This window comes from Pan paniscus, chromosome 9, assembly GCF_029289425.2.
Source record: "Pan paniscus chromosome 9, NHGRI_mPanPan1-v2.0_pri, whole genome shotgun sequence".
Classification (NCBI taxonomy): domain Eukaryota; kingdom Metazoa; phylum Chordata; class Mammalia; order Primates; family Hominidae; genus Pan; species Pan paniscus.
In genome coordinates this window covers 120,063,452-120,090,398 of record NC_073258.2, presented here as the reverse complement: position 1 = coordinate 120,090,398, position 26,947 = coordinate 120,063,452, and the positions used below count along the sequence as shown (strand labels likewise).

Here is a 26,947-nt window from a genome sequence, read left to right as displayed (position 1 = left end):
GAGAATTCTTTCATTGACTCAGTGCCTCCGTTTACCCACTCAGGCATTCATCACTAATCACTGGTCCCATGAAAGTAAAATGAGCGGAGAGTGTCTTTGACAGCAGAGAAAAAGAGAAGAGGCTGAGGAACAGGACCTCCCCAGCCCAGTGAGAAGGGGAGTGGGGGACGTTTAGTCTTCCCTAAAAACTGAAAGTTGATACGCCCCAGGGCTCAAGTTCCGAGCCTTCTCCCATTGACCCCTCTTCTTTCCCAATACCTTCCAGCTGCCCCGTCGTGTGACATTCCAGTCCACCTCTGTTCCTGCTCCACCCCCTCCAAACTCGCGTGCTTTTCCTCCACGTGGTTCTCTGTGTATATCGGTTGCCTGGGTGGCCCCAGCCGGAGGCCGGGCTCTAATGACGCCACAATAGGAACAAGCCAATAGCCGTGACGCGACTCAGTGACGCAAGACGCGGGGTGTGGCTCTGCCGGCCCAGGCGCGATGAGGCGGCTGCCCGCTGGGTGGCGCCGATTTCCCGGGGAGGTCCCTTCTGGGCCCCCGGCGGAGGTGGGAGAGAGTCAGGCACGAGCCGAGGCCGGGGAGCCCTCTTCGTCAGCTGGTGCTCACTGCGCCGCGCCAGCGCCAGCCGGGACTCACCCGCAGCTCCATGCTTGTGCCCGGTTCGACTCGTCCATCCTCCAAGAAGAGGCAGGTACGTGCCACCTGTCGGGGATCCGGGAGGGGGGATTCGGGGATCAGTGCCAGTTTGGAGCTCAGAAAGTAAGGTGTCCACGACATTCTGGGCAGAGTGGACACTAGAAATATAGGGAGAGAGCCGGCTGTGCAGGGACGCTCCAGCTGTGTCTGCCAGTTGTGTGAGGGCTGCCTGCTGACAGCCCAGGGTGCCAGGAAGAGCCAACTGTGTGCTGATCAGTGTATTCTAAGGAAATGCTGCTTTGGCGGGTCCTCCTCGCTGTGCCCCGTGTATATCGGTGGTATGTGGCCTGAGAGCGACACTGACAAACCCCCTCCCCACGTGTGCGTGCAGCTCACTCGCTGCTCTTAAAGCTCCCCGGTCAGTTTGCTAAAGGGGGTTAGGGGCGGGGGGTGGGCAACAATTAAGCGGAAGGGGAGATTTTCCACCAATCCCAAACCAGAAAGAGGCAGCTTTGAAATTCTCACCAGTCCCAAACCAGAAGCAGGCACGCGGTGCTCCGGAGAGAGCAACTTCTCAACAGTCAAGGGAAGCCCTAGCCACCCCATTCTAGCCCTTCCCTGAAGAGTGAACATCCTACCTCCTGACCTGGCTGCCTTTAGAATGGGACTGAGCTGGAGGTAGTGGTAGGGGCTGCTCACCTCCCCTGGAATGGGCATGAGAACATTCCCCAGATGGACCCCCCTAAAGCAGAGGAAAGGAGAGCTGATTGGGCTAAGGTCGAGGCAGGCCCCCTCCTCTGATGCTGTAGATGCATGTCAGACTGGAGTCAGAATGAGGACTGGAATGAGGGCGTCCTCTGAAGTGCATCATTAGGACCTGGGCTGAGTCAGTAGCCTGTGCTAAGACAGGGTGGAGGCACCAGGCTGGGTACTCCCAGTCCTCGGGGAGAGCCATCGAGAAACGTCCTGGGAGCAGACAAGTGCACCAAGGCCAGAGAGGCTAAGAACCCCGTTCCTTCCTCTTGTGACCCTGCCCAGCCCGGCTCTGTGGCCCTGGAATCCTGAGCCCTCCCACAGGTAGAGTGGAACCACCCCAGAGGGGCCAAGCATTCTCCTGGTGGCCTGGGGGAAGCTGCGCTTGCCGTATTTTTCTAGGCAAAGGGGGAAGGAGCCCAGATGGGCTTGGCCTTTCTCTGCTTGGTGGACTGGACGTCTAGGAAGATGGCAAGCCTTGTTTGCCCTTCCCAGTTATGGGACATGGTCAGTTCAGAAAACCAAGGGACTGTTCTCTGGCATTAGAAAGGCACACTTCCGGCCGGGAGCAGTGGCTCAAAGTGCAGTAATCCCAGCACTTTGGGAGGCCAAGGCGGGCGGATCACAAGGTCAGGAAATCGAGACCATCCTGGCTAACACGGTGAAACCCCATCTCTACTAAAATTACAAAAAAATTAGCCGGGCGTGCTGGCGGGAGCCTGTAGTCCCAGCTACTCAGGAGGCTGAGGCAGGAGAATGGCGTGAACCCAGGATGCGGAGCTTGCAGTGAGCCCAGATCGCGCCACTGCACTGCAGCCTGGGCGACGGAGACTCCGTCTCAAAAAAAAAAAAAAAAAAAAAAAAAGAGAAAGGAACACTTCCCCAGGAGTAACCCTCCTTTTCTCCCTAGGAAGGTTCACCTGGTAAGGCGCTATTATTAATAATACCACTAATTATAATAAGAAGTGGAAGTATTCAATATAATCATCAATGTTTATTGAACTCTATGGGCCATGAAATTTCCAAATATTATTTTATTTAATCCTCACAACTGAGATAGACCACTATTATTACTATTAGTCCTGTTTTGCAGATTAAATAGCTAAGGTTCAGAGAACTTAAGTGACTTATCCACTATTTCAGAGCCAATAAGGGAAAGAACTAGCCTCCAATCCCAGGCCTAGAAGTCCATTAGAAAAGAATATTGGACTGAAACCTGAGTACTAGTCCCCTTTCTGCTTCTCGCTATCTGCACATGCCCTTGAGCAAGCTGCTTTCTTTCTCTAGGTCTACTCTATCTCAAAATTAAGAGTGGGGCTAACTGTATGGCTTCTTCCTGTTCTCTAATTCTGTGACTGACTGCTCCGGAAAATCCACTTTCTCCATATTTTTGTCTCAAGTTCCACCCCCACCCCTCTGTGCTCTTTTCAATCCTCTTTCCTCTTGAATCTCCCGATTGTTCCCCTTCAAAATGCCCCCCTTCCAAGAGTCCTCACAGACCTCCTTGGCTGGCACTGGCCCGAAAGGGCAGCCCCTCAAGGTGAGCACGCCACTGCCCCTTTAATTCTCCTGGGGCTTGGAATGCAAGTGAGTTGCACTCGCCATCTCTGCGAGTCTGCGAGGTCAGATAAGATACTATATATATCGGAGTCAGTAACCTGAGCTCCGGATTACCCAGCCCAGAGTCAGGCTCCAGCTTCTGGGCTTTCCACTGCATTCCCTACCCTGCTGGGGAAGGAGAAGCCCCCAGCTCCCATCCAGTGCCCCTGGACACAGGTCAGTAGCTGCCCCTTTGGTATCTGAGCTTCTCTGGGACTCTACCTAGAGGAAAGACATCAGTGAATCTGGGAGAGCATGTGAGAGGCCACCCCATTGGGCCTGGTGGGTGTCAGGGGCAAGACCAAAGGCTCCTCCGGAGGCTGAGAACAGAGGAAAGATGACGCCCTAGAGGAGAAGGAAGGAGACCGGGGCTCTCCCCTTGGGAGGGGGCACCAGGAGAGTACCTGGGCAGAGGTGCTTGGAAAAGAGAATTTAAGGATCCCAATACAGCCTGGAGGCCCATTTCTTTGCCTTGTCTTGGAAGTGTATAGATGCCCACCCACTCACAACCCCAAATCAAGGAGCACCCTATAGAAACTGCCCTGGGCCCATCCACTTCTTCTCCACCAGTCAGGATTCTTGCCTTAATCTCCAGTCTCTTTATCTTACCTCCTCCCCTCCCCCAGCTCTTGGGTAACTACTGGGAGCACAAGAAAGAGAAATGGACCCAAATTCCCTTGGATGACCCCCTGCCAGGGCAGGCAAGAGGATTAGGCTGGTGGATCAGCGGGTGCTAGCCCCTGATAGACAAAGCCTAGTGACAGGCTGGAGGGGAGGAGGCCAGCCCAGGCCCTGGGGCCTGAGACGAGTAGGCGGAGTTCAAGGACTGTTTGAGCATAAATATGCCCCCGCCCCCCCATCCCCTACTCTACCCATGTCCTCTACACCTGCCAGGATTCCCTCATCCCATCCTCCAGGACCAGACACTTGTGCCCAGATAGTGCAGCAGGTGACCCAAGCAGCTGGGAGGCAGGGTCAGAGTGCAGATGGAAGGATACAGGGCCCCCTCTCACCCACCTTGTCCTTCAAGGTCAGCACATTCTCATGCTGTTAGCAAGTGGCTTTAGGAAGCTCTGAGGTCACCACTGTGGGGGCTCCCAACCACCTGGCGGGACTGGCTGGGACTCCCCACTCACCTTTTCCGGGCACCTGAGTAGGAGGGAAGAGACTTAACCCTGTTTAGGCGTGCTTCTGAAACTCAGCTAGAGGCTCTCTATCCAGGCCCCAGTAGCAAAGCAGGCTTTCACCCCAGAAAGCCAAGCAGATCTGGGCAGAGAGAAGCCATGAAGGTTACTGGGATGTGGGGCATCACCCATCCCCTGCCCCCAGGGCCAGGAGCGCCTGGAATTCCTGGGGAGCAAGTCCCTCCCCTGGCTGGGCAGGTTAGGGAGCCCTTCATGTGAGCAACAGGAAATGACAGTGGCTGAAGCAAAGGGGTTGGCTGCCCCACGGGGACAGGGTTCATTTTAACCCCTGACTCACCCAGCATGGGTACCTTGAGGAGTGGGCCAAGCTGCAGCCAGGGTAGGAGGCTAGGGACTTGCTCATAACCAGGCCAGGGACCCAAGGCCCCGAGCTGGGGTAGATGCTGGTGCCAGGGGACATGCAGGGGCTTGGCACAGTGGGTGAAATGGAGGCTTCCTGGACCATCTCTCGGCCTATCAGTATTGTCCTGGGGCTCGAGTTGCGCCTGGCTTCACTTTCATTCACCTGCAGTGGAAAATCCAGAGGGCTGTTCCTGCCAGAGTCTGTACACCCCATGCTGTTATTGGATGACGGACACCTGGATCCTGTGGTGGTCCTTCCCTCAAACCCCACCCACAGGTCCCAGTCCTGACCCGTCCCATGGAGAGCCAGGGAAGAGTGAAGCAGGGGTCTGGGCTTCAGGCCAGATATAGCAGACAGAGCACGAGTCCAGCCCAGCTCTGCCACTGCTCCCAGTGTGACTTTGGGAAATCCACATCACTCCCAGCATCGCCAATTTCCTCATCTGCAAATGGACGTGATAACAGCACCTACCGCTTAAAGGAGCAGGGAGGATTCAGTGAGTTAATACACTGTGTCCCAAGCCTTAGTGCAGTTTTAAGCTTTAATAACTTCAGAAATATGAATGCTAAAAACTTCATTTGAAAGTTTCCATATTTAAATTTCTTGTATATTTATTTTTTAATTGTGAAAATGTTTTTAAATTTTAATTTAAATAATTTAATCTGTCCAAAGAGGCGTGTAAGTTGGAGACATTTATGTCTGAAAGAATCCCAGCTTAAACCTGCACTAAGACTTTTTGGGGTGCTCTGTGTATGAAGCACATCTAGAAGAATGCGTCACATGGCAAGGGCCGATGAGAGCTGATGTGAGACTGCAGAGAAGATGGACTCAGAAGCTGCATGTGAAGTACTCAACATGCCTGGGGCCTGGTTCAGAGGTGATCAGCACCAGCCGGCTGGAGTGACAGCTGCTTGGCTCAGATGCCCTGACAGGAAGCCCAGTGCCTCTGTGCAGAGGAACTCTGCTGCACCTCCCAGGAGAGGGAAACTGAGCAAAGCAACAGGAATCTCTGACAGAGAAGGAAGGGTCAGGACACCTCAGTGAAGATGGCCAGGAGGAGGAGCTGGGCAGGGGACTGCCCCCATTGTCCAAGTTGGCGGACACCTGGAGAGGCGCTGCCTGGAGCTGCATGCCTGTACTTGCCAGCTCTGGGTAAACAGTGAAAGGAGCTGGGCAGCAGGGGCCCCCCGCACTGGGCAGGGAGGGGTATGGGGGATCCCAGCCAATCGGCTTGCCTCCCACTGCCCCATGAAAGGGCCATTCAGTTCAGGCTGTTCCTGTGGCAACAGGGAGACTCGCAGCCACGTGAGTGCCCGTCCTGTCCCTGTCTTGCGCAGCGAGACTCCGGCCAGGGCCCCAGCCCGCTCTCCTGCCCATAGTGCATTCTGTGGCCTCCAGGGACAGCTGTGCAGGTAATGCCAAGGGGCACCAACCCAGGCTGTGCTTTCACCTGGAAGGTGCTAGGACCTTTGAGAGTGAAACTGGGGGTTGCGGGAGGGGAGAGACATGTGGAAGGCCCCGGCCCCAGTAGGAACCCTCTCCGCAGGCATGGGAACTGTAGCTAGAAGTCAGAGCCGAGAGGCAGCTTCCATGGAGTATTAGTGATGGCATGACTCCCAGGGCTGCTGGGAGGAGGCGGAGGGGTCTGGCAATCACCTGCCAGATGGGAGGGAGAGTGGGGATTTGGGAGCCCTCCTGGGAATCTGTGGGCCAGAGATGTGGCCCCACCTCCGGCTCCAAAGCCTTTCAGAGCTGTCTGTCCCTGTCCTCTGGACCTCGTTTGGCCCCAGCACTTCTGCGTCATCAGCAGGGTCAAGGGATGTCACGGGCTTGGGGCGCTGCCCGCAGAATACCAATTCCCTGAGAGCCTTACTGTGGGGGAGGGGGAGGGAGAGCTGTGGGGAGGAGCCATGAGCTCATACCCTTGTTGGGGGGGTTGTATCTGATTGGCTGCCTGGTGTCCCAGAGCCCAGCTCCTGAGACCTGGAGTCTCTTTGACTTTGCATTATTGATGGAGTTCTCCAAAGCAAAATAGGGCAGGACTGGGCCCCCACCCCGACCCTGTGCCTCTGTCTGTCTCTCCCCCTATGGTTTCCCTCTAACGCTGTGTGACATCATCCCCCAGTTACCTTTTCCTAGAAAGGGGTGAAAGTTGTGCTGGGCACAGTGGGCAAAGGAGTGTACATGAAGGGCCAGGGGCCCCCTGGGCCAGGTGGCAAAAGGCTAGACAGTAAGATGGACCAGGCCTTTCTGATGTCAGCCTGGACTGAAAACTGCTGGAGTTCTCAGGCAGGGTCAAGGAATGCTGTTCCGGGCCTATATGGAAGCCACCTGCTCATCTCTCACCCCTGTACCTACCCCAAAGCCTTGTGTGGACTGGGATTCTAGAGCTTTCTGCCAAGCCCTCGCATTTGGGGTTTGGCACCAGTTCCTCTCTGCCCTAATGGGCTGGGTTGCCAAGCCAGTGTCTGCTGAGTGGCCAGATGTCTGCCCACTGCCTGTTTCTCTCGCTGGGGGCTGCAGGGGGAGGCCTGGCATCCCAAGCTGAGGCCAGAGGCTGGCCAGGCTGGGAGACAGCCAGCCCTGATATTATCATAGACCTTCAGAGGGCGGAGCCATGCTGCCTCGCAGTAGCTGGGGGAGGAGATGGTAGCCACTGTCATTGTGGAGCCCTTCACGTGTTGTTATCTCATTTATTCCTCACAACAGCCCTGTGAGGTAGGAATTATGAGGATGATGGTTTTACTCATTTACAGATGAGGAAGTTGGGGCTCAGAGAGGTTACGTGACTAGTGCAAAATCACCCAGCTAGTCCATCACAGGGCAAGTCCCACAACTCTGAGAGTCCTGGATGGCTCTGCTTCCATCCCCCTAGAAAGCCCCCCAAGAGCCCCTGATGCCCTCGGGGAAAGGCGTCTGACCCTACTTGGTCCTCTGCCACTCCAGCTCCATTGGATACAGGCTGCACGTTTACGGTGATGGAAGGCCTCTGGGGGTCCCCAACTGACCCTAAATCTGACGCGGGGGAGGTAACTCCAGGTTAAGTAGAAAGAACACTGGCCAGGATTTTAAAGACCTGGATTCCAGTCCTGGCTCTGCTGGTGTGTGGCCGGGGGCAAATAAGCATCACTTTTCCCATCTGTATAACAGATAGATTAAAATTCATGATCCTCTGGGGCTCTCAAAGCTCCACATTCAGCAGTGTCTGTGTTCCTTCACTAGACCCTCCCCAGCTGCAGGACTGGAGCAGGGAAGGACTGGGAATGCCACCTGCAGTGCAAGATTTGGGACTGTAGGGGGCCCCCTTTGCACAAGCATCGCCAGGACCAATTTGAGATCTGTTTGTAGAGGAAGCCTGTGTTGGTAGAGGAACTCTTAGGAGGCCACAGGGCCCTAACTCCACTTAGAACAGAAGCTTAGCTCAGTGAAGTGAGTGTCCCTCACTGTGGGACCATGCAGCAGGTGCTGGTGTCTGGGGAAAGGGTCTGGAGACCACGTTCTGGCCCCTCATTGTTGCATGCTCACTCACGGCCTCCCCTGCCCACCCACACCCCATTACTTCCTCCCCTGAGCCTCCTTGGCTTCACAGGGGATCTGACCAAATGATCTTCAGGTCATTCCAGCACAGTCTAGGATTCCAAAAAGAAACCTGCTCATCACATAAGTCAGAAGGGACAGAAGTGGTCTTAACTCCTGAAATATCCAGCATTCTCAACCCAGGGGTCGGTGGCATTCCCCCAGCTCAAGAGTTTCTGCAGCTGCTGAGGCAATGGGATTTGACCTGGAAGACTGCACAGCTTGGTGGGCTGTGGAGGTCTGATAGCCCCTGCTTGCGTGTTTGAGTCTTTGAATGGCCAGGATGCGCTGACTCCCTGTGTGGCATATAAAAGCCACCTCATCCCTCGCACTCTCACCGAGGTGTGAACACACAGGTGCAAGCAAGCTCCTGTGCACACCTGCGTGCATGTGTGCTTCTCAGCAGCCAGCCTGCCTCTTGTGGAAATGGACTGGGAGCTCTGAGGTTCTGGCCCAGCTGGGGATGGGGAGCGGGTCTGTGGGAGCCCGATACCTGGCAGGGCCCTCTGACAACTACACTCCTTGTCTTTCAGCCCATGAGGCTCCCAGTCCCCACTGAGTGCCACCCTGAAGGATGTCCCAGCTCTCCTCCACCCTGAAGCGCTACACAGAATCGGCCCGCTACACAGATGCCCACTATGCCAAGTCGGGCTATGGTGCCTACACCCCGTCCTCCTATGGGGCCAATCTGGCCGCCTCCTTACTGGAGAAGGAGAAACTTGGTTTCAAGCCGGTCCCCACCAGCAGCTTCCTCACCCGTCCCCGTACCTATGGCCCCTCCTCCCTCCTGGACTATGACCGGGGCCGCCCCCTGCTGAGACCCGACATCACTGGGGGTGGTAAGCGGGCAGAGAGCCAGACCCGGGGTACTGAGCGGCCTTTAGGCAGTGGCCTCAGCGGGGGCAGCGGATTCCCTTATGGAGTGACCAACAACTGCCTCAGCTACCTGCCCATCAATGCCTATGACCAGGGGGTGACCCTAACCCAGAAGTCGGACAGCCAATCAGACCTGGCCCGGGATTTCTCCAGCCTCCGGACCTCAGATAGCTACCGGATAGACCCCGGGAACCTGGGCCGCAGCCCCATGCTGGCCCGGACGCGCAAGGAGCTCTGTACCCTGCAGGGGCTCTACCAGACAGCCAGCCGCCCTGAGTACCTGGTCAACTACCTGGAGAACTATGGTCGCAAGGGCAGTGCATCTCAGGTGCCCTCCCAGGCTCCTCCCTCACGAGTCCCTGAAATCATCAGCCCAACCTACCGACCCATTGGCCGCTACACGCTGTGGGAGACGGGAAAGGGTCAGGCCCCTGGGCCCAGCCGCTCCAGCTCCCCGGGAAGAGACGGCATGGTGAGTTTACCCTTGGGGACCGGGGATAGGCTGGGGAGGCAGCCACTGATGGAGAACAGCCAGGCTGAGGGCTCGACTCCCAACCTGACTGATGACTGACGGGCTGCTCCTGGTGGAGACAAACAAGAGAAGTCATCCTGGCACATCTGGTGCCCCTGGGGCTCCGTGCCGAGGGGAGGGGCCTTCCCACTCTGCCTAGAAAGCCCACTTAGGGCCCGTGCACTCGAGGATAGTCCAGTAGTGTTCTCAGGAATGCTCTGCTGCGCCCAATGAACCACTCTTCTCACCTTCTCCTTTTCTATGTGACATGCCAGTGTCTCCTGCAGGCCTTGCCCCAACCTGGGCTGGATGCGGGGGGGCCCAGACCACCAGTGCACCCTGTGGCAGGAGGGCCTCCTTGCTGTGGTTGCATCTCCCCTCTTGTGCAGGCTTTATTCCCTAGCCCCAAGGCCTGGCTTTACATTTGGACATAAGACATCAGGGGAAGAGGGACTCTCCTCTGAGTGACACTGGCATACTCAGGACCAGGGTATCAGACAGCAATGCTTATCATCTGGCTTTGGAGAAAGTAGGGGAGAAATTTTTATCTAGGGCTTGAGACAATCCAATACCTCTATTCCAGCCCTGCCTCAGCTGGAATGAGGGAAGAGGCTCTGCTGGAGACTGACCAAGGGCTGGCATGGGCTCGCTCGCCAACTAATCCCCGCACACGCCTCTCTTGGGGCACTGACGACATCTGCCTTTTCTGTAGTTATTAGTGTACCCATTAGGTGGCAAGCTCTCAGAGGAGGAAAAAGAAATCCTATCTCTAGATCCCCTGCCACGTGCCTCCCACAATGGGGGCTGACCTGCTGATTGCATGGATGAATGGATGGATGGATGTGTGGGTGGTGGGTGGGTGGATACACGGGTAGATGGCGGGTGGACAGATGGACAGGCAAGCATATGGGCAGAAGGGCTGGATGCTGTGTCTCCTCCATTACCTTATGTACCCCTCCCTACTCCTAGGACAAATACATTTTGAAAACAACAGCATGCCACAGCAAGAAATACTGCTTGGAGGGCTGATCCAGACAAATGCAGCAGGGGTTCAGGAATAGGGGCAGGACCTTGAAGCTTGCATAACTAAAGGTCTTGAGAGAGCAACTTTGATAATATGACTTAGGGAGTCTTGGCTTTGTTGTGCCATCTGTGAAGTGGCACAGGAGATAGAAACGCTGGTGCCTCCCAGAACATTCAGAACTTGACAAGGCAGGGCTGGATCCACTGTAGAAAGGAGTGGAGAAGAGAGACGTGTCACAACAGAGCTGGCCTGGCGGGGAAGTATCAGCTCTCAGGGTGCTGTGTGCTGGGCTTGGAGTGGAGCAGGATTCACTTGGACTCGGCTGGTGCTGTTCAACCCCAGGGCAATTAGAATATGGCTCTCCTCGGAGGGGCTTGGGTCCTAGAAGCCTCTGCGGGGCTCCCTCCCCTTGCTCAGAAGAGAAGGGTTGTTTCATGGTCAGCAGTGCTCCTTAAAGTGGGGTCTGCAGACTGCCTGTGTCAGAGTCACTGCAAGGCTTAACGATTCATCCAAACCCACTGAAGCAAACTCTCTCGGGATGGGGCCTGGGAAGCTGCTCTTTCCACAAGCTCTTTGGGTGATCTCTAGGCATGCTGAGATGGAAAACCTCACCGCAGGCTAAACTACAGACCCACCCTCAGCCCCAATCATGACAGCAGTATTCTCCTTTACTGGGGATCAGATTCCACTGGGAATCTGCCTCCTCCCCACACAGGCATGGCCCAACCCTCCTGGGAGTCTGCCGCCCTCCAACTCTCCAGAAGGGACAACCCTGGCTCCTCCCCCCGGCTCCAGGGCCAAGGTGAAGGGAATTTTGAGAGAGGACCTCAAAGAAGTGGCAGATTGCCCTGGGACAAACTCAGCCACCCTCATCCAGAAGCAACTCATAAGGCACTTTAGCCGGGAATGCCCTGCAGTTGAGCTAGTGTTTCATTCTGAGCTCATGCCCCAGAAGATACTGCCAACCAGCAGAGGCCTCTCCAGGGTCAATAGTACAAGACCTTTATTTAACCTCACCCTGATCTCTCCACCCCTCTTATCCTCATTTCCTGGAGCAGAGTGCGTCTTGCTGAGGTGAGAACAACCCTGCTCGTGCGGCCTGGACCACTTCTTTCTAAAACTGGGTCCAGTTTCTTTCTAGATCTCCATCTGGGGATCTTGCCTTCTGAGGCACTCATTTGTGGTGCTCAGCTTACTAGCAGCGTGACCTCAGATAGGTCCCTTAGCTTCTGAACCTGTGTCCTCCTCTGTAAAATGAGTGATCATAGTTCCCACTTCACAGATTACTTGAGGAATGAAAAGATAATGTATGTGAAAGTGCCTGGCATGTTGCTTAGTAAATGTTAGTCCTCGTTGTTGTACCCTTCTGGTGCTTTGGGAGGCAAGAGATGTGTGCGAGCAACAGTCCCTGCCTTCAGTGCCTTCACAATTCACTTAGGGAAATAAGTTTGTTTTGTTTTCTTTTTTTGGAGATGGAGTCTCGCTCTGTCTCACTCAGGTTGGAGTGCAGTGGTGCGATCTCGGCTCACTGCAACCTCCACCTCCCGGGTTCAAGTGATTCTCCTGTGTCAGCCTCCCAAGTAGCTAGGACTACAGGCATGTACCACCACACCAGGCTAATTTTGTGTTTTTAGTAGAGACGGGGTTTCACCATGTTGGCCAGGCTGGTCTTGAACTGACCTCAGGTGATCCACCCGCCTCGGCCTCCCAAAGCGCTGAGATTACAGGTGTGAGCCACCACGCCTGGCCAAGAAGAAGTTCTTAAATGGGTACAATGGGAGGCAGCCCTGGGTGTTCTTGAGTGTCACAGGTGGACGGAAAGGGAGAGGTCATCTGAGGCTGGGACGGGCTGCTCGTGACCAGTGGAAGGAACAGTTGGCCTCTCTAACCTTGGACACCTATCAGCTGGGCTGTATTTCCTAGACTATAAAAGGGAACAATCACGCCCGCCCTGCCCACCTAACAAGCATGCCATGAGGCTCAAAGCAAATAATGAAGGTGGAGGAATGTGAAATCAATAAAATGCTGCGGAAGAGGTCATTTAAACTTAAGGGGAGAAAAGAGATCATAGAAAGGGGGCGTTTGGCAGCTGACTAGAGTAGGAAGCCCCCTCCCCACCAACCCCGTGGGAGAAACAGAGGTTAAAAAAAAAGTACATCCTGTGTCCCAGGGGATTCTCAGGGTAGCTGACTGGAGCTACAGCTGGCATTCATTAAGGGAGGTCAACAGCAGGCTGTGACCAGGGAGAACAGTTCTAGCCAGACTTCTTTCCCTCATTAACAGTAACAGGCAACACGAACTTTGAATATCACAGACTCAGCTGAGCATGAGCACAGAGCTGGCGGGGGGCGGGGGCGGGTGGCAGGGGGCGCCACATAAATTCAGAATTATCCCCTCCCCATGCTTGTGTAAGCACCAACAAAATGCCAGGCCAGGGGGGCGCAGCTCAGCACTTGTATAATGAGGGCCTCCCCTGAGACTTCACCTTCTGCTTAAAATGCAGAGAGGAGGAACGGTGATGGTGGAAAAAAAAGTGTTCACTAACCCAAGTGGGGACTCCAAGCCAGCTCAGGTGGCTCAGCCCTGCAGAGACCCAGGAGCCCCAGTCCCAACCCTGTCATCTCCCTACTCTGCCCCACTTCTCCTGTTCCCGGGGTCTATGGAAGGACAAGCTGTTCCCATTGAGCCCTGCCAGGGCTGCGCTTTAACCCCTACAATCCTTCCTAATCCCCCTCTGCTCCACCCCTCCAGCTGCTCCTCCCTAGCCCTGGCATTCTGCCCGCTGGCCTCTGCCCAGCCCTTGCCCCGCCCTGCCCAGGCCACCCTCTCCTCTCCCCAAGAAGGGCCAGGGGTTGGCCCAGGGCCCTCCAGAGCACAGTCAGCAAGCTGGGCACCTGCAACTCAGAGGCAGAGCCAGGGCTGAGGCTCAGAGTCTGGCCCAGCCTATTCTCACCCACCCAGTCTCTTCCACACCCTTGCCCTCTGCTCTAGGACCTGTTTCTAGGAGCAAAAGGTCTGGGAAACTGAATACCTGGGTCCTATTTGCCACTGGGGCTGCTGACTCATCTTCCGAAGCCTTGGGTTCCAGCTGTTCAGTGACAGGGAGATTATATAAGCTGAGGTCATGTGATTTTTCCCTGGGGTGGGACTTTGGACTTGAATGCTGCCCTGCAGTGAGCGGAGGTTACTCCAAAGAGAACAAATTGCGGATAGCAGGGGCTGTCCTGGAGCTCCTAGGTGAGAAGTACAACTCGCCTCTCGTCCCTCGTGTTCTCGCTCCGTTCACGCAGCCACACTGGCCTGTATCCCTGCTGCCTTGTTTGTCTAGCTTGGCAGCCTGAGATCCTGGGGTCTGTCCTTACCTACTCCCACCCCGGGATCACTAAGCCACCCTAAGGAGGTTGAACTTCCTGAGGTCATGAATCTGTGTTGGCAGCATGAGAAGGTCACTAAAGGACCTTAAGCCAGAGGGGCCCCTTGGCCAGGAGCTGTACTAGCTGCTGCGAAGGAAAGGGCAGTGGGTTTGCGGTTTGTGACTAGAATCAGCAAGACACTGATGTCTCCATCCCTTGCAGACCGGCTGTGGGCTGTATCCTGGCTGTTAGCCTTGGTACTGCCTTATCCAGGCTCAATTTCTCAATCGGTGCCCAGCACCATCCTCCCGCCTCCTCCTCCACCCCCACTCCAGGATGTCTTCATGAGTTAATGTGGTGCTGGGGTGGGGCTCAGCAATGCAGAAGTTAATCCAAGCCTGGCAAAATGTTCCTTGCCCCTGGGGGAGCCGCTCCACTGACCACCAGCTGCAGAAATGAACATCATGTTCAGAGCCCAAAGCTGCACACGTGGCCCCTTGTACTCTCTCACCTCAATACGTACATAAAACTAGCGCCCCAGACGGAGACATATGCAAAAGAAGGAGGTGTGTGGGCCTCTGGAATCCAGCTGGTTCAGGCCAGACTGCCTGGGCTCAAAGGTGCGCAGAGCTTTTGGCCTCTTGGGGTCCACGTCATGCAGGGAAGCAGACCTTCCTACAGAGAGTGGGGAGGATGGGCTGACCCTCTCTCCCCAAGGTGCACTGTGGGGCAAAAGCCCAACCCCTAACAAGGACTCAGAGCCCCTACCTTTTCATCCATCAATCAATCAGGCCACCGGTCTGTCCATTTGCGGTGGTAATCGCAGGCACATGCTGGGAGCCAGGCTTTAAGACATCTGCCTTAGCCCCAGCAGTGTCACCAAACCCTGGCCTAAGCTGCCCACGTAGATCTGAGAGAAGCAGAATACTCTCAGTCCCTGCCCTCATAGAGCTAGCCCTAACTTTCATTTATATCACTCCATCTCATGCCAGGAAGGATTTAAGGTGACAAAAATTACTTATCCTATAGGGAAGCAGGCCAAGCCCAGGTTCTGAGGAACGGCAGTCAGGATGCAGGAATGAGCCCAGCTCAGTTTAGCTTTGTGTATTTGAAGCACAGAGAGTCACTGAGCCAGAGCCAGATTCAGATGCCAGAAGCCTCTATCCTTTGTATCCATCCCACTCCGAGAATGGCAGTGAAGAGAAAGGGTCTCACAGAGACCTGGCTGGCCGAGAGATGAGCCAAGGTCCTTTGTGGCCGTGTCCTGCAGCAGTCAGACCTGCTTGACTAGACTGGACCCTGTGTGAATTCTTTCCCCCGACCCCAGACTTCTCAAAGTGCTCCCACGCTAAAGCTTTCTGCATCTGGCCCTCCCTGCTCCTGGCAACCCCTCTAACCTCCTAAATCCCAGGGAAGAGGGAGAGCAAGCTGGCAGAACACCCAGATGTCCTGGGTGGGAGTGCTTACATCACTGTGTCTAAGTCATGGGGAAACAGGCCAAATGCTATAGTGGGTGAGCACCTCTTGGGCAGGTCCCCCCAAGCCCAGCAGCACATGTGTTCAACATGCAAAAGCAGACTCACACCCCACCCTCTGAGGCTTAGTGTGACTCCCAGGATTCCTAGCAGAGCCTGGTCTGGCCCTCTTTAGAGACAAGATCAACACCATTTATTAAGAACCCACTAAGAGAACCCACAACCCTGCCCTTGAGGAGGTTTCAGTGTGCTGGCAAAACCAAGACAAGCCACACACAAGACCATTTATAGGACTCTTTGAAACACTTATAAAACAAAGATAAACATATTAAGATAAATTAACACCATGCAAACTGAATGCGCATAGACTGACGATATGCAGTAATGGAGAGTTTAGAGATGGGTGGAGTTAATTAGGGAAGGCTTTTGGAAGATGCAAATTTTAGGCAGAATTTACAAGTAGGTAATTGGCAGAGAGCAGGAAGTACATCCCAGAATTTCCTGTTAAAAGCATGGGTTTTGCTGTAAGACAAAGCCCCACATTGTCATTTATTAACTTTGCAGTCCTGGAAAGTCATTTGACCTCTCTAGGCTTAAGGTCCTTCACCTATAAAACAGAGGTAATAGGCCGGGCGTGGTGGCTCACGCCTGTAATCCCAGCACTTTGGGAGGCTGAGGTGGGCGGATCACTTGAGGTCAGGAGTTCATGACCAGCTTGGCCAACATGGTGAAACCCCGTCTCTACTAAAAATACAAAAATTAGCCAGGCGTGGTGGTGCGCACCTGTAATCCCAGCTACTCAGGAAGCTGAGGCAGGAGAATTGTTTGAACCCAGGAGGCAGAGGTTGCAGTGAGCCGAGATCGTGCCACTGCACTCCAGCCTGGGCGACAGAGCAAGCCTCCGTCTCAAAAAAAAAAAACAAATAAAATAAAATAGAGGTAATAGTTACTACAGCATGATGTTATAGAAATTAACTGGGATAATATATATAAAACCCTTAACCCAGTGCCTGGGATCTAATAAGTACTTCATGAGTGGCAGTTTTGGTTTTTCAGCAGAGGATAAGCACAGGCTGGTTGACAGCAGTGGTCAAAGACTGAGGGTGCTGGGCCTGTGGACAAACAGCCTTAGAGAAAGGCTACCTGAGGCTTCGGGGCTGGATGCAAGGGCAGGTGCTCTAGTTGTTTCAGGACAGAAGAGTGATGAGATCAGATGCAAACATTGCTTCAGATGGTGTAGGGCTGGCTTGAAAGCGTTTGGCTGGAAAGGAGGGTTGGAGAAAGGCTGCTGCAGTTTGTCCGGGGTCCAGATTCAGTCAGAGTCTGGGTGAGGACAGTGACTGTAGAGATCACCACTCCTCACATGCCCACTCTCACTGATCACAAGCAGACTGCCTGTGGTTCCTGTCCCCTGCCCCCTCCTCCCACCACACTGCTGGCACACAGGGGAGGGGGCAACTGTCCCCATCCCTCTCTCATTAGCATGAAATTGCTGCTTTGTCGGTGGCCTGGGGTACTGCCATACGTGTGTCCTGGACACAGTCCCCATGTAGCTGTGGTCATGTGTGCGTGTACATGTGGGGATGAGCACACCAGAAGGAACAGAAGGAGCCCACAGATGAGTAACAGCATACACTGCTGCCTCTTGGAGTATTTTTAAATGCTAAAAATACTGGCTAAAAATAGCCAGCAAGCTCCAAACAAGCTACTTTCTCTAGGCAGATTCGTGAGCTTCCCTGTTAGGTGGAGGGGTGGGGCATCAGAAACGAAACCTAAAGACCCCTGATCTTCCAGCATGGCTGTGCTTGAGGCCAGAGTAGAACACTCGCCCCATGCCAGCTGAGCGCCTATTTCCCCACTATTGTATTGCTTTCTCCCTAGCTCCCCAAAACAAGTCAAATTTGAGAATGGGAGAGCTGGAGCTGGGTAATTGGTTAGAAGAGACCAGAAAAGGTTCTTTTCAGGAGCCAAATGAGAAGGTGACCTATTGGACCTTATAAAACATGAGCACTGCCTCTCTTGAAAGAAGCCAAACAGGACTGTTTTGAGGAGGGCAGCTCAGCCCCTAGGCCGTGAAAGTCCATCTTCTTAACCTGGGCCCATTGACCTCCACAGACTGCATGAGTTTGGGTCTTCACGAAGGCCTGAGTACCCCCGTAACTCTAGACAAAAGTTTGTGCATATACGTATTTCGCCCTGAAGAGAGAAGAGCTTTCATCACGTTCTCAAAATGGTTTGCAGCCCCCTCAAGAGTTAGGAAGTGTAATGGTGCCTTGGGGGAAGCTCACCCGGTTGCCACTGGGTCTTGGGGAGACGTCCTCTGCGGGCCCCAAAGATCACTTATCCCGAGCTGAGCCTCAACCCCGAGGCCGGCCAGGTCCTCAGGGCTCCGGTCCTGCCTCCCCCGCGGGCCTGCCTGGCCGGGGGTCAGCGGGCTGGGGGCGCCGGGGAGCGCGGGGAAGGCCCGGCGGGGGAGGACCGACCTTGTCGCCTCGTTCGGGTCCGCGTGCCGGCGCCGGGGGCGGGGTAGAGGCGAGGTGGGGCGGGGCTTAGGGTCTGGCCCCGCCCCAGCGCTGACGTCGCGGGGCCCGAGGCGCCGGCGGGGCCGCCAGTCGGCCGGAGCGCGAGAGCCGGGACCCCGGCTGTTGGCGGCGCACGCCGGGGAGGTTGAGGCGGAGGAGCGCGCGTTCGGGCGCCGCGGACGCTGTCCTGTGGCGGTCTCGCCGGCCTCGGCGTCCGGACTGTGGCACCGCGCGGGGACTCCCCCCGCGCCCTCGCTGCCAACGTTAAGCGAGGGCCAAAGCCCGCCGCCCGCCCCCCAGCATGCGCACCTCGTACACCGTGACCCTGCCCGAGGACCCCCCCGCCGCCCCCTTTCCCGCCCTCGCCAAGGAGCTGCGGCCGCGCTCCCCTCTCTCCCCGTCCCTGCTGCTCTCCACCTTCGTGGGGCTCCTGCTCAACAAAGCCAAGGTACGCGGGCCCTTTTCCGGGACCCCCGCGCCGAGGGCCTGGGGTCCCGCCTTCTCCCTGGCCTCTGCCCGCCACGCGCCCCTAGGGGAGGGGACGGATTCTTCCCAGCCTCCACCCCTCCTTTCCCAGGGTCTCCTGGCAAGGAATGCCCCCTCCTCAGGTGATCGCACGCTTACTCGTGGTCCCCTCCCCGGGTGGAGGTCCGAGGAAGTCCCCCTTGCCCCCTCCCTCTCGGTGGCCCCGGCACCAGGTGGTGGCTCTTGGCCTCTCAATTCCTGGCACCTATCAGGACAGGTGCAGGAAAGCATAACCTTGACTGGGTCTCGATCGGTGTGCGAGGGCAGCACGCTGGACCGTGCCAGGGTACTCCTCCGAGGCCAAACCCCGGCGAGGAAGGCTGGGCAGAAAGGGGCCGCCTCCCCTTCACTGTCCACCAAGGGCTCTTTCCCAAGGGTTGGTGACGGGGGTCCTTTGACCCTGTGAAGGGCAGAGGAGGTGCAGACAGGTGACAGAGGGCAACTTCCCCTTCTTTCCGTCCTCTCCATTTATGCAGCGGGCAGCGGGTCCCTCCGCGGAAGCAGCCCCCAGGGGAATGCCGGGGCCGAGGCTGGGCGCTGCCCGCCTGGGGAAGGGAGAAGGGGCCCGAGCTTTGACAGGTCTTATGTAACAGGCACCAGCTCCCGTGCTGGCAGTGCGTGCCCTGCCCCGTGCCAGGGCCACACCAGGCTTCCTAGCTGCAGCCAGGACTTGGGGCGACCCTCACCACACAGGTGAGGTAGGCGGGAAAGCCCTTGATTGGGGTCTCAAGTGTGAAGACACAAACCTCGGCCTCTCCTACCGAAGGGTGCCCAGATGCTACCTCTGCATTAACCCAGGCAGGGCTCTCCTGAGCCCCCGCTCCTCTCCTCTAGAAGGTGAAAGCTATTTGCTGATGGTGGAGGTGCCATCTGCTCCCTGCAACAGTGCTTGATACTGAGTCAAAACTCGGTTTGCTGATGGCTGAATGGAAGGAAGACTGGGTCCAAACTTTCTCAACTCTTTGCACATGTGTCCCAGCATAACACTTGGGGTCATTTCCTTCTCTGGCTTTCACCGAAAGAGGTTGGCTGTGCAGGGTCTCCCACCTTCTGCAGTTCTGGCCCCTTTCTCCCTGTCGACCCTGAGGTAGGATTGTTTGTCCTGTAAGAAAGGTCACTCTGGGGACATTTTGTTCCCCTCTGTAATGAAAAGTGCTGACTTTCCCTGGAGCTCCTGATTTCCTATTCTTGGCAGAAGAATATCTGGCTGGGCATGGAGCAGCCCTGCTCCCCCTCCTCTGTTGCCCCCACTCCTGTTATCCACCCGCCTTCTACACAGAGCACCTAGAAATTGGCATGTGGTTTTGAGCTGAGGAAATTTTAGACAAAGGCATCAACCCCCACCCTAAAACATAACAACCAAGGGTCCTAAGGATGCCTTAAAGGAGCTTCTCCCATCTCCCCACCCCCAAGGCCAATAGAGGGGTTAGATCCTCAAGAATAGTAATCGTGGGTGACGAAGTGTCCTTCTTGCCCCTCACTGCTGGGTCAGAATTAAGTGTCAACATCTTAAAACACCACAGGAGTGCTTCTGTAGACAGATGACTCCGTTTTCCCATTTCCCCACCCCCATTAGCACTGAGTGACTGTTGTCTCAGCTGAGGGCCTGCTTTGGTGAACATTGACACGGTCACCAGTGGTAGAATGCTTTCCCCTACAGCCTGTTTAGACAGATGTCATCTGAGGCACAGGGGCTAAGAACTAATAAAGCACTGCCAAAAATAGACGTAAGGGTGGGTATTCTGTTGTGGGCAAGCTTTAACATTTAGTTCCGAGTGCGCAACATGGAGACTTTTGCAGCGTTTCACCAATTCTGGAAAATGCCGAGAAGGTCTTTGTCCCAGGGAATTATCTCTGTTGCGGCCCTCTTGCTGACTGTCAGTAAGTCAGATTCAGATGTTGTGTGGGGCCATATACTGCCAGCCCTAGCCAAGTTCTCTAAGGATGCTTATATCCCACCTGCTGCCAATTGGCCTTTCTCTCTAGCTGCAGGTTTAAACTGGGTCTCTTTTCTGGGTATATTTTTCTTCCCTACCTGTTAGTGCTAGCCCTGACAGCTGGCCAAGAAGGGATCCTCTTACTTGTGGGATCGGTAAGGCAGTTCTTGAGAAAAGCCCTCCTTCAGCCTGCTCCTCCCCCACCCACACCCCTCCCCCACAGCTGACAACCTCATGGGCTTTGAGCTGCTGACAGCCTCATAGGCTGTCAGCACACGGCATGAGTAATTTTAGCTGAGTTATTTCAGGCTCCTGTTCTGATCAGGGCTGAGCTGGCCCCACGCATGCCCCAGTGTTGCTCCAGAGTTGCCTGCTCCCAGTCCCCTCCCTGAGAGAGGGGGTGGCAGACTCATCTGCAAACTGTTTCTTTAACCCTTTGAGCCTGAAGGTTTTCTGACTCCTTGGAGATATGCCCAGGATTAGCCAAGAGACCTTGACAAATAAGCTCAGAGTCCTCGATCCAGCACCTGTTCTCTCTCCAACCCCCTCACCCGCCTCCGCTATAGGGCCAACAGCAAGAGTGGCAATTTCAGCCAGGCCCTTGCCTCTGCAGGCCCAATCTGCCATCTCCAGGATTCCCAGACAGTGGCCAGTCAGGATGTTGAAACCTGAGCCAGGCAGGGAGGATTCTCCTAGCCTTTAATCAGCCCTTAGGAGCTGAGCTCAGCTGGAAGGAATTCCACCTGTCTCTGGCACTTCAGAATGGCAGGCTTACTTGAGTTTTTCCCAACTGAAGATCGAAACTCAAGGTGTTTTGTTGTTTAACTTTTCAAAACCTCCTCAAAGTGTCTCTTATGAGAGCTACTTTATATATTGGACTTCTAGGAGTACAAATATAGGTCATTTGAGATAGCACCTGGATTTGGGACTCAACATTTCTTATAGTAAGGAGTCAATATGTACCAAATATATGAATTCCTAGTCTCCACTGTAGCAGAGAATAGAGAATAACATAAAGATGGGGGGCAGGGAGATACATAGTCAATACACACTCAGTAAAGCCCTGAAGAATATTTTTGTTGGTTGTTGAAAATAACAGGCATTTAGGCAGGGCGCGGTGGCTCACGCCTGTAATCCCAGCACTTTGGGAAGCTCAGGCAGGTGGATCACCTGAGGTCAGGAGTTCAAGACCAGCCTGGCCAACATGACAAAACCCTGTCTCTACTAAAAATACAAAAAATTAGCCGGGCATCGTGGCACACACCTGTAGTCCCAGCTACTCAGGAGGCTGAGGCAGGAAAATCGCTTGAACCCACGAGGTGGAGGTTGCAGTGAGCTAAGATTGTACCACTGCACTCCAGCCTGGGTGACAGCGTGAGATTCCGTCTCAAAAAAAAAAAAGAAAATCACAGGCATTCCTCAATCCTCTTTCCTACAAAGTACATAGATGGGTAAAGTTGAAGAAAGGATGTTATGTGTGGCCTGCTGCCTGTGGCTCCAGCTGGTTAGAAATTGCACGAGAGAGCCCAGCACAGGCCTAGCATCTTTGCTTCCACCTTATTGCCATATGTTCTTTGCTTACAGAATTCTAAGAGTGCCCAGGGTCTGGCTGGTCTTCGAAACCTTGGGAACACGGTGAGTTTTTCCTGGCCTGCTTCTTCCCCAGGCCCACCCCCTACTATGCTGACTGGAGCCATATAACCAGAGTCCCCTTCTGGTTGTGGCTGACTCCCTACCCGTTCAGCCAGTTGGCACTTGCCCTTCCTGGCTGGTGTTTCACAGAATTGCTGGGCTGTGCTTTACCCACCCCCAGCAGGAAGCACTGCTAAAAGGAAGTTGCCCTTTTACCCATCAGCCTGCTCCTCTCCTGGATCATTCCCCTAAAGGATGCCCATCACTTCCCACACACTTCTGTCCATCACATCACGCCCTTTTGTGCACCTCTATAGTAAATAACCAATTAGGTCACCTGTGCCTGGAGTGGGGGTTTGCCTCACTTCAGCCCTTTCACTTATGAAAAGAGGAACTTGAGGCTATGAAAAGATAGCCTCCTATGAAAGGATTCTAGGTAGATGAACCAGAGAGCCTCTGGTAGTAAGTAACACAGGTGAAGGTGGGACTCTCGTCTCCCCACTGATTGCCTGGTCATCTCTTGCAGTGCTTCATGAACTCAATTCTGCAGTGCCTGAGCAACACTCGGGAGTTGAGAGATTACTGCCTCCAGAGGCTCTACATGCGGGACCTGCACCACGGCAGCAATGCACACACAGCCCTCGTGGAAGGTGAGAGGCCCTCTGTCATGTGCCCCTGCCTACCCCCGGATGCTCCTCCACTCCACTGGGGCTGTTCTAGGTGTTGTGTCTTAGACACTCCTATCCTGTCTGTCTTTCTCTGCTTGCTTTTTGTTGGGATTCTAGTTTCAGAGTTTCTTATAGAAAATATCTCAGCTGTCCTGTACACTCTCTCCTTCCAATAGAGTTTGCAAAACTAATTCAGACTATATGGACTTCATCCCCCAATGATGTGGTGAGCCCATCTGAGTTCAAGACCCAGATCCAGAGATACGCACCGCGCTTTGTTGGCTATAAGTAAGGGCCTTGCAGACATGTCCTCTCAGGTGGGTGGCAGTAGGAGCAGGTTCTTAGGACAAGAGGTGTTGCTCACCCTCCTTCCTTTGGGTTCAGTCAGCAGGATGCTCAGGAGTTCCTTCGCTTTCTTCTGGATGGGCTCCATAACGAGGTGAACCGAGTGACACTGAGACCTAAGTCCAACCCTGAGAACCTCGATCATCTTCCGTAAGTAAGAGGAGAATGCTGTGGGGAAGCAAAACTTTTGTGAACTCGAGATTTTTACCCACCACTTTGGGGTTAATGATTTGGGAATAATCTGATTTACTTTTGAAGATGAAGGATCTAAATTGACAGACCCTTAAACTTAAGTTTTGAGCTTTGACCCAATTGTTGTCTCTCTCTGGTTCCCAGTGATGACGAGAAAGGCCGACAGATGTGGAGAAAATATCTAGAACGGGAAGACAGTAGGATCGGGGGTAAGCGCATGAAAGGGAAGATGCCTGTTTTCACTGTTGCCTGCTCTTGCCTGAGTGGAGCATGAAAAGCCCTAAGAATCACTCTCCCGGGGAAGCCTGTTTCTGCCTGGTGTTCAACAAAGCAAAGCAGGAACAGCAAGAAAGAAGATGCTGTGCAGGCCGGGCATGGTGGCTCATGCCTGTAAACCCAACACTTTGGGAGGCCAAGGCGGGTAGATCACCTGAGGTCAGGAGTTCAAGACCAGCCTGGCCAACATGGCAAAACCCCATCTCTACTAAAAATGCAAAAATTAGCCAGGCATGGTGGTGGGCACCTGTAATCCCAGCTACTTGGGAGGCTGAGGCAGGAGAATCACTGAACCCAGGAGGCAGAGGTTGTTGTGAGCCGAGATTGCACCACTGCACTTCAGCCTGGGGGACAGAGCAAAACTCCATCTCAAAAAAAAATAAAAGCTGCTGTGCAGAAGACCATGCTCTACTTCCTGTATTTCAGCATCTCATGGCCTTCTCTTCCCCAGATCTCTTTGTTGGGCAGCTAAAGAGCTCGCTGACGTGTACAGATTGTGGCTACTGTTCTACGGTCTTCGACCCCTTCTGGGACCTCTCACTGCCCATTGCTAAGGTATGCACCCCAGTTGCCCGCCTTGTTGAACTCCCTCTCCTGTCCTTTCATGTTGACCTCTGACCTTTGCTTTTTTCCCCTTCCCAGCGAGGTTATCCTGAGGTGACATTAATGGACTGCATGAGGCTCTTCACCAAAGAGGATGTGCTTGATGGAGATGAAAAGCCAGTAAGTCACCCTTCGGTAATAGCAAGAACAAATTTCCGTGGGACCTACTGGGAAGAGGCTGATACCAGCAGATCCAGTTGAGGAGTGACTGGATTGGGGCCCACTGACTTCCCCACAAGTTCCTTCTGTTTGTCTTGTCTCTCAGACATGCTGTCGCTGCCGAGGCAGAAAACGGTGTATAAAGAAGTTCTCCATCCAGAGGTTCCCAAAGATCTTGGTGCTCCGTATCCTTAAGATCCATCAGGGCTGGGATATGACTTTCAAGGGTGACTGATGACAAGGGGCCCATAGGTGAGGGGAACAGTCGGAAGAAACGGACCTTGTAGGCTTTCCTTTTGTTGTCTGCCCTTCTGCATTGGTTTGACTATCCTTGACTCACGTCAATGCCAGATCTGAAGCGGTTCTCAGAATCCAGGATCCGAACCAGCAAGCTCACAACATTTGTGAACTTCCCCCTAAGAGACCTGGACTTAAGAGAATTTGCCTCAGAAAACACCAGTGAGTATCTTTGAGTAGGCAGGGCAGAATGAAGACGCAGGTGTGCAAGGCCGGAGGGAGGGCAGGAGGAAGGGGAGCTGCCAGCACCAGCTACTGAGAGACCCAGAAGGAGAGGTTGGAGGGAGGAAGTCGGGGCAGGGGGGCCTCGGGGGCTTGACGGCTGCCTCCTCCTCAGACCATGCTGTTTACAACCTGTACGCTGTGTCCAATCACTCCGGAACCACCATGGGTGGCCACTATACAGCCTACTGTCGCAGTCCAGGGACAGGAGAATGGCACACTTTCAACGACTCCAGGTGAGAGCCAGGGCAGGGCAGGAGCCCCTGGCTGTAGCCACCCACTCTCCCCCCACTCCCCTACCCTCCCCCCAAACCCACCCCCCTCCCACCCCCCGCACGGCTTACACCGAGAATGGATGGCAAAGTTTAAGGCCACGAAGCCGCTGCCCGTGGGGAGGCTCCCTGAAAGGCAGGCCGGCCGGCCTCGGGGGCACGGAAAGAAGCCGGCGGGGGGGTCTCCGGGTCCTGCCCGCTCCGGGCTGACTCCCCGCTCTCTCCGCAGCGTCACTCCCATGTCCCCCAGCCAAGTGCGCACCAGCGACGCCTACCTGCTCTTCTACGAACTGGCCAGCCCGCCCTCCCGAATGTAGCGCCAGGAGCCACGTCCCTTCTCCCTTCCCCGTGGTGGCCCCGCTCCCTAAGTTTTTTAAAAAGACAAAAACGAAACAACAACAACAACACACAAACCTGACAAGAGAAAAAGAAACCTGAAGCTGCCGAGCAGGAGTGGATGCAGCCTGGTCAGGGTCTGGAGCAAGGAGCCGGGCTTTCCTGAGCTGTGGCCCGGCAGGGAAGATCGCCTGGACGTGGAGCCAGCATCGCCCCGTGCCCTCGGCGTCTCCGTTTGCATTTGTAAACTTGTGGTCTTCCCATGTGTCAGAAACAACCGCGTCTGTGGGGGGAAGACCCTCGCTGCGCCGCTTCCCGCCGCAGCGCCCGCACCTCCGAGGGGACAGCGCCCTCTGGAGCTCGCTGGGAGCATCACCGCCTGGACGCCCGCGCCGCGGAGGAGCCGGCGCCCATCTCCACCCGCACCGCTCGTCGGTCCAGAGCCATGAGCCAAGAGCCCTCTTCACGCTGCTAACTCCAGGGGACAGACGAAGGGACATCTTTGGAAAACGCTGGTTTTGGTTTTTAAAAAGCCCAACTTTTTTTTTTTAATTTCCATAACTAAAGTGTTCAGACTGGAGTGCTCTCCTTCAGGCCTCTTCATAGCTGGGACGTTGCACTGGTCCTTTTATTGCTTTTCCAAGTACAACTTTCTAATGCTAGCCCTCCGTGGTGCTAGGTGGGCGTTGGCCAGGCCCCAAGCACAGCCACAGTAGACCTGGGATCTAAAACAAGTTTCTGTTTTGGGGGTTTGGGTTGTTTTTTTTTTTTTTTATGTTTTGAATGGAATTTAGTTGCCTCCAAGAATTGTGCCTTATAGCATTTGGGGACCAGGGGGTAACTGCCCCTCCTGAAATATCCCTCAGCCTCTTCCCTTTTCCCCAGTGCTGTGTTCAAACCCGTCCGGGAAAGGGATCCTGCCCTTAGCCCTGGCTCGTTGTGCATTGCAGTGAGGCGAAGAAGAAAGCAGGTAGATTCCTTCCGACAGGGCATCAAGTTCTTCCCGCCCACGTCCTCTAGCCCACCCCTGGTCTGCTCCCCAGCTGTTTGAAGGATAGCACAAGCCCCTCGTCCCTAGAGCTTCTCTCCCTTTTATTTATTCTCTTAACATCCCTTTCCCCCTGGCCTTCCTGCCCCCGCCCCCTTCTCAGAGCCTCCTAGACAATAGGCCCTTTGGACCGAGTTTCTCAGGGATGCCCAGGCCACCCCTCAGCTCTTCTTAGCGCTGGTCTCCAGTCCTGCCCTGGGAGCTGGAGCCTGGGTATTTGGGGACATCTTGCCTCAGTTGTATGGTTCTTTCCTGTGGGCTCAATTTTGCCCTACATAATTGGATAAAACTCTGTGCTGTCGTGGAGAGTAAAGCTGTTCACTCACACAGCTGGGCCCGGCTTGTGCCCCGTGGAGCTTGGCACATTCCAGGCTCCTAGGAGGAGGCATCAGATAAAGACACCCTGAGTTTTACTGGCCTGACACCCTTCTCCAGAGAAGACCTGTGAACCTGAGCCCAAGGGCAAGTGTACACTTGTTTACTGTGTAAGCAAGAGTAGAAGAATGTCTAATGTACAGTGGAACCTTGTACAGAATAAATAATAGCTTTGAGAAATCAG

General features: G+C 54.7%; 1 protein-coding gene and 1 long non-coding RNA gene across 4 annotated transcripts; one reads left to right on the top strand and one right to left on the bottom strand.

Annotated features, from left to right (window-relative positions):
• The first annotated feature begins 259 nt into the window (after positions 1-259).
• Positions 260-26,947, top strand: USP2 (ubiquitin specific peptidase 2). Of its 3 annotated transcripts, none has more exons than XM_003819990.6 (13): positions 260-694; positions 8,649-9,463; positions 21,923-21,973; positions 22,497-22,620; positions 22,815-22,926; positions 23,023-23,133; positions 23,320-23,384; positions 23,903-24,006; positions 24,094-24,174; positions 24,320-24,398; positions 24,565-24,672; positions 24,848-24,968; positions 25,234-26,947. In XM_003819990.6, the coding sequence occupies exons 2-13, from the start codon at positions 8,690-8,692 to the stop codon at positions 25,319-25,321; spliced, it is 1,818 nt and encodes a 605-aa protein (XP_003820038.1). In that variant the 5' UTR covers positions 260-694; positions 8,649-8,689; the 3' UTR covers positions 25,322-26,947. The 3 variants fall into 3 exon arrangements, with proteins under 3 accessions (XP_003820038.1, XP_008971654.1, XP_008971655.1); XM_008973406.5 differs by lacking the exon at positions 260-694 and adding an exon at positions 5,217-5,951; XM_008973407.4 differs by lacking the exons at positions 260-694; positions 8,649-9,463 and adding an exon at positions 17,938-18,324.
• LOC129393419 (uncharacterized) lies at positions 9,475-17,840 on the bottom strand. The gene is made up of 3 exons (XR_008620276.2): positions 17,643-17,840; positions 16,498-16,615; positions 9,475-10,729 (listed from the first exon to the last, which is right to left on the bottom strand). It is a non-coding gene; the product is annotated as an uncharacterized LOC129393419 (long non-coding RNA).